Genomic DNA, 7,688 nt, shown 5'->3' with positions numbered 1-7,688 from the left:
GTCATATTTAAAGCACTCCCAAATTTACAAAATTAGATTACAAATTTTATTTAACAAAGAAAATACTACGTGTTCAGTCCTAGAGTCAGAGTCCATTTCCTAGAACGACTGTTGGTGGTTACTCTTACCATCTGACTTCGGTTTGCTTGTTTGTAGAGAGAGCCATTTTGTATTTTACTTTGACTCGGTTCTCAGTCCTCTGAGTACCTACAAGTCTGGTTTTTTTATGCGCGCATGATTTGGGCACTTAATACTCTGTGCCAAATTGCAACTCCTGACATGTACTCCTTCATACCTCTAAGCTGGTAACACAGCAGGCAGTACGATTTTATAGACAAGACATAGTCTTGTTGACAATTAATATTTTAATGTAATATTGTTATTGTACAACAACTTTTGTTAGACATTTAATAAAACAAATTTCAATTTTTTAAATTTATAAAACAAACCGTTCAAACTTTTCTAGAAAAAACTAAAATTTATTGTTGTGTATTAAATATTTTTTATTAATTATTAATAAAATTTTAAGATTTGTTCTAGTTTTTCACGTTATTTAGTTTTGTTTTATTTATTGTTTTATATTTTTTGTGTGCTCTATTTCTTGTGAGAGAGGGAGGGGGCCGGTAAGAAGAAAATGTCTATGGCCCCAAAGTGGATTAATCCGGCCCTGGCCTGGAGCAGTTTGCTCCAACTGCTCCACGCTAGCTATGCCTCTGCTCCGTCACGTTGCCACACTTTCTTGCTCTGTTCAGTTTTCAAATATGTCATCCATCGAACTTTTGTGGACCGGATGAGATGCCAGCTTCGGCTATCTACGCGTGTGAAGGATCTGGAGCGGCGGCTGCAATATCTGTGGGATTATCTATCACAAGATAGTATATTGTACCTGTATCCTGCATGTCCTACCATATCGCCACTTATATCCAGGAAGTGGAGATCGTAGAAGATATTAAAGGTTTCTTTTAAATTGTATCGTTGTTGCACAAGAAATTCTCTCTTTACCATATATTGTAATTACATATTTCTATCGTTATTACATTTGCACTAATAAAGTTTCGTTCGATTTAATCGCCTCTTTTCTGGTGAGTAAGTTTTTTGTCGATGAGTAAATTAATTGCTCATTAATTAATTAATGAGTAATTAATTTAATTCCTTTAAATTCCGGAACACTCATGAAAGCAGCATGGAACAAGTATCAAACTGCACGGATGATGGTTTGTTTTCTGTCTGACATATCGAGTTTACTGAATTGGCAACGTGTAAAGACGAATAAGATGGCGGCATTTACGGAATATGTTCGGTCTTCTCTAGACAACATCAAAACAGAAGAATGTATGCAAAGAAAGGTGAGAGTAAAATTCAAGTTGTCGTAAGAATATCTTCGATAAATGTGATTGACCTAGATATATTTACGGACATGTTAATGAGTGTTTATACAATTTTTTTAACGAAAAAGAATCAATATCGTGTGATAGTTTCTCGCAATATATATTAGTATACCTTGTACATGATATTACTGTAAATATAAATTGTAACAATTAATAAATCATAAAATGCGATTTTCGAGATATTCATTATTGTCGATGTGAAGTACACTGTCTACCTGTGTTGTATTAGAACCTATTTTACAACTCAAATGATTTGATTAGATTGTAAACAAAGAGACTCGTTAAACTCTAATCAAATCAAAACTCGTTCGCATTTATCATCTAATCGTTGATAAATGCGAATGAAAAATGAATTTATTTGTATCTCTGCTGCACAGTCTCTCATCTCTATTCAGGACTGTCGATAGCATGTGTGCAGCTCGGATTAGACCTGGGGCCGTATTCTGGTCACCGTCTCTGGTCTCTTGTCTCTCACAAGTCTGGTCGCTGGCTAATCATTTGGATTAACCAATCAGCGACCAGATTGTGAGAGACGAGAGACCAGAGACGGTGACCAGAATATGGCCCCTGGCTTCTTTTATTTTGTAGCAGGGNAATAATGTTTGTTAAGTTGAAACAAATAAAGTTTTTTTAAAGGAAACAAAATACATACATATATCTAAGTAATATATATAGCAAATTAATTAGATGTTTTATAATATATTTTAGACCAAAAAATAATAGTAACATTTAAGTTTTTTAAACCTTGATCATACTGTAAATTAAAGATTTGTAAATTAAACAATTTATGGTAGAAAAAAAATCAAATGTTGCATGATTTTTAAGCGAGATATTGCGGTTTAAAAAAACCCAAAATTAGCATAACACAAAATAATCTGGCAGATATACAGATCTTGTAATCAATCTGGTAGGCTAAAAGGGGCCCCATTTAGAGCTTTGTTCCCATTTTTCTTGATAAGAAGAAATTCGTTTAACATTTCCTGTCAATAATTTACTTGGAATTCTTTGGAAAAAAACATGTAAACAATTGGAAAATGGGTTAATTTATTTAAAATTCAATTTTAGTAAACAGATATCTGAAATAATTATATCTTGTCTCATAAGTGATGGAATACTCACTTGTCAGTCATTTTAGATGTAAATATACATGTAAGCAAATGATCAATATAATAAATACTAAACTTGTTTAAACTATTCTAAAATTTAAACAATATGACTGTCATGTTTTTCATATTTTTTTGAAAATATGATGTATAACTTTGTATTTATAAAATTCTTACATAGCTTTTTTTATGTTAAAAGAAAAACATACGTCAAACAAAAAATAATGGTAAAAATGCAGTTCATAAGACCATGCATAAATCTACGAACTGTACATATATATATAGAAATGTAATTAATTGGTGTGCAATAAAGATAAGTTACTTAGGTAAGGATTTCAGACTGCTTCATTTCCATCAGTTGATCATGTTGTGATGACAGAGTTCCTTTGAATGGGAATGTTATCTGTTATGATAGCATTTGCAACAGTGTATCCAAAACTGTGTCAATATCTCAAGGAAAGAAAACTATGTGCTCATTCAGTCATGAAAATTTCTAATAAAAAAGAAATTGTATTCTTAGCTCCTTTAGCTAAGCAAGATGAATTTTATATTTCTGAAGCTTTTGAAATAAAGAAGAAACGCCATTTAATAAAGTTCAATCAGACTCAGTTATGTCAAAAATAACAGAAATAGGAGAAAAAATTTCAGATAAAAGAGAGACTGTATCTTCCTTACTTATATTTTTATAGAATTTACTAGTGATTTCTCTCAATACTGTGTAAAATTCTTGGCATTTAAATATGAATATTATGTGATATTTAAAATGGTATCAAGCTATAAGAAAGACCTCCAATGTTATTTTCTCACTGTTACATTTATACAAAAAGATCTTGAATCATTTCAAGAGAATGATACACATGATCAGAATTAATTTTGTAAAGATAGATGATAGTAACTAATCATGTTTTTTAATGTAGTAAATTTATTTAAAGTCATATTCAAATGATATATTCTTCCTTTATATGATGGAAATACCAATTTATCAGTGTTATAAAGAAAATCTATATTGCTAAGTCATTATCAAAAGTATTATATAAGATTATTATTCTAATATTGGCCATCACTTCAAAAAGTGCACTCTCATATAATGTACAGTACATATATAGATGTAAATTCTTTGTGTAATTAAGAATAATCTTTGTTTTGTGATATTTTCTTACATTTATAATTTTGTAATTTCCTTAATGTCAGCCATTAAATTTTTTATTGCAGAGATCCTCAAATTTAGAAATATTTCAGTAAAAAATGCAAATTGAGACTCTGCAGCCAGAGTGCCTTATTCAAGAATATATTTGCCATTTCAGTAACTATCTATATTTTTGATTAGCTGTTGTTTGTCCACCATTAATAATTATATAATTTTAATTAAAAATAAATATTTTGTAGTTGATTTTAGTTCAATCAGTATTTGAATTTTTAATATTCAATATTTTATCCTTCCTGTGTAAATTTCAGTATTTGTTTGCACAATGAAGATTGTGTAATGTTATGAATAATTTAAATAAGTAATTGTTGTAAATCTAATAGCATAATTAATCTGTTTAATGTCATAGGCTCTAAATTCAGCAATGGAATTGTAATGTGCATTACTGATATCATTCAGTAAAAATACTTGTGAATGTTGTAATGTATAATCAGTGATGTATGATGAGTTAACATTAAACTATGTATAAATTATAAATATTACTCTACTGCTTGGTTGCTCGGATATTTAACTAATGTAAAATTATGTATATAAAGTTTGAAATTTGTCACAAAAGATGTCATAGTAAAAAATAAGAAACTTATTACATGGAGAGATTATGAATAGAAGTTGTATGATATTCCTGAAATTCATAAAACATTTGTAAAAATGAATTTCATTGTTTTAAAGCAATGTAATAGCAATAGAAATATTTGTACAAAAGATGTTCCCTGTATTTTCTTGATTATTTGCATTTGCTTTCATAAGGATTCTGTGATATGAAAAGTATTCATATTAAACTTAATTATTATTATTATTATTATTTGTTAATAAAAAGTATTTGTTTTTGTACAAATTATTTGCTGTTCATCACTGTCCATAATGTTCCAAACTTTTATTCAATTTTGTCGATTTATTTACAAAATAGGAAAGAAAATAATAATGTTTGTTAAGTTGAAACAAATAAAGTTTTTTTAAAGGAAACAAAATACATACATATATCTAAGTAATATATATAGCAAATTAATTAGATGTTTTATAATATATTTTAGACCAAAAAATAATAGTAACATTTAAGTTTTTTAAACCTTGATCATACTGTAAATTAAAGATTTGTAAATTAAACAATTTATGGTAGAAAAAAAATCAAATGTTGCATGATTTTTAAGCGAGATATTGCGGTTTAAAAAAACCCAAAATTAGCATAACACAAAATAATCTGGCAGATATACAGATCTTGTAATCAATCTGGTAGGCTAAAAGGGGCCCCATTTAGAGCTTTGTTCCCATTTTTCTTGATAAGAAGAAATTCGTTTAACATTTCCTGTCAATAATTTACTTGGAATTCTTTGGAAAAAAACATGTAAACAATTGGAAAATGGGTTAATTTATTTAAAATTCAATTTTAGTAAACAGATATCTGAAATAATTATATCTTGTCTCATAAGTGATGGAATACTCACTTGTCAGTCATTTTAGATGTAAATATACATGTAAGCAAATGATCAATATAATAAATACTAAACTTGTTTAAACTATTCTAAAATTTAAACAATATGACTGTCATGTTTTTCATATTTTTTTGAAAATATGATGTATAACTTTGTATTTATAAAATTCTTACATAGCTTTTTTTATGTTAAAAGAAAAACATACGTCAAACAAAAAATAATGGTAAAAATGCAGTTCATAAGACCATGCATAAATCTACGAACTGTACATATATATATAGAAATGTAATTAATTGGTGTGCATACATCTATAATGCAAATACAATAGAGACAATTTAGATTGATTACATTTAAATTAATATTTATTTTTTAAACGATAAGTTTCTAACATAATATGCATACATACAGTCTAACAAAAGTATAAATACCTTTTTTTTTAAATTAATTTTTAATTTATTACTTAGTAAAAGTTTTATAAGATAATTTCATGTATTAATTAAATTATTTATACAAAGTTTTATCATCAGTAAAATAATTACATCATTACACAATTTTTTAGATTTTGACTGCTTATTATAAACACAGTATATAAAATATTAAAAACAATATATTTTAATTTATTAAAATCAAAAAAACTTAATTACTTTAAAAATTTGCAACACCAACTGGTTTCTACAGAAAATACAGAATTCTGGACAACAATATAGGAACTAAGAAAGAAAAAAAATTAGACCATCAAATAAACATAGAAATATCAGCTTGGAATCAATATTTTAATAGATTTTCAAATATTGACAATCCATCAAATCTAAAAATTTCCACTTTGAATACCAGTTTGCTCGATTTGCCATTTACCTACAATGAACTTGAGGATTCAATTCGAAAAATGAAATTAAAATCAGCTCCTGGTATTAATTTGATAACTCCCAAATTTGTCAAATTTGGGAGTTATCAAATTTTTACCTCCTTTGGGCAAACAAGTTCTACTTGATTCATTCAATTACTTTTATAACACATTAAAATATCCAGAAATTTGGAATATTGCTAAATTAGTATGATTTATAAAAAAGACTTCATATGGAACCCGAGAACTACCGTCCGATTGCTCTTCTACCGGTATTAAGGAAATGCTTTACATCTATTTTAGTAAACCGTTTNTATAAAAATTTTATCATTTTTTATTTATTTTATATAAATTTTGAATTTTTCAGATAATTCTCTTGCAAACTCTTCATGATAGATTGAAAGGAAATAGTTTACAGGAATATAATATATTTATTGAAGAAAAGAAATTGTATTATGACTTGATGATATTTTTAACTGATTCTGGACTTGTGAAGAAAAGTTTTGAGAATGAATTGGGTAGAGGTATGTAATATACTATTATTTTATATCATGAATGTTTTGAAAATGTTACTTGAAACATTGTAAAAACTTAATTTTATAATATATTCAATAAAAATAAATTATTAAATTTATTGAATGAACTGATGTGTTCGATCACTTTCAGTGACCATCATCAAATTACGGCTTAATTAAACACTTAAATTTAAAATAAATTATTTATAGCAAAAACAAAAAAGCTGGCAGTGTTGCTAGACTTTCCTGGCATTCTTTATTTGTTTTCATCCCTAATAATTGTTACCATTACTTTTTAAGTTTTTAGATTAATTGATTCAGAAGATATTAAAAGAGTGGAAGCCATATTTTCTGAACCAATGATCCAATTATCCTGAGAATTTCTAGAAACATTTTTCCCAACACACAAACCTCCCTGCATAATTTTAGAAAGTTTTGACTAAAGACACAGTGATTATTAAGGTTCAGAGTGAATGAAAAATTTTGCCCATCGCACGCATACACACGCACACGCACGCACACACACACCCACACTAAATACAGTAGAACCTCGATTACCCGGACTAATTGAGGATGAAGGTAGTCTGGATAAGGAAAAATCCGGATAATCGAAACAGATACTTTGTCTTTTAATGATAATACAACACGTTTTCTTCTCGATGACATATCGGTAATATTAAAAGTAAATACTGTATTTAAATTGTGATAAAATTTTCAAGAAACAAACGTTCGTATTGAACTTGGACTACTACTGACCAACGCTAGCAAACTACCTATCAGCGTTGCCAGATGTTTTTTGCCCTTGTAGCCAAATAATTTTTAAAAAGTAGCCCAAAAGTAGCCAACTGCTCGAGCAGTTGGCTACTTTTGTACCAGGTGTTGTTCTACCTAGTACTTTTGTACTAATCTAGTACCTTTTTACTTGTCCCAGTACCAAGATACCCAACACCATTTTCCTAGTACCAAATCCTAATACCTTTCCTTTCAAAATATTCATTTTTATTCTATATTTCTGTATTTTTTTACTTAACTTTGACAGTAAATAGATGTTTTTATTGCTTCCTCATTCAAATGCAGCAGTTGAACGTATTTTTTTTGCAATTAAATTTAATGAAAACTAAACTACAAAATCGAGTTCTTACAGCAATAAATGTTAAACTTGGAAATCATCATCTGCTTCAACCATACAAAAACATTCTAGTGA

General features: G+C 28.1%; 1 protein-coding gene across 1 annotated transcript; it reads left to right on the top strand.

Moving 5' to 3' along the window:
- Nucleotides 1-1,103: 1,103 nt before the first annotated feature.
- Nucleotides 1,104-6,861, top strand: LOC111636438. Its single transcript, XM_023381685.1, has 3 exons — nt 1,104-1,346; nt 6,337-6,493; nt 6,785-6,861. The coding sequence occupies exons 1-3, from the start codon at nt 1,173-1,175 to the stop codon at nt 6,859-6,861; spliced, it is 408 nt and encodes a 135-aa protein (XP_023237453.1). The 5' UTR covers nt 1,104-1,172.
- Nucleotides 6,862-7,688: the final 827 nt, after the last annotated feature.

The sequence above is a fragment of the Centruroides sculpturatus genome, unplaced genomic scaffold (assembly GCF_000671375.1).
Source record: "Centruroides sculpturatus isolate CEXI.00-Female unplaced genomic scaffold, Cexi_2.0 scaffold963, whole genome shotgun sequence".
In the NCBI taxonomy this organism is placed as follows: Eukaryota; Metazoa; Arthropoda; class Arachnida; order Scorpiones; family Buthidae; genus Centruroides; species Centruroides sculpturatus.
Note: the sequence above shows the minus strand (reverse complement) of the source record. Positions and strands in the feature narration are given on the sequence as shown.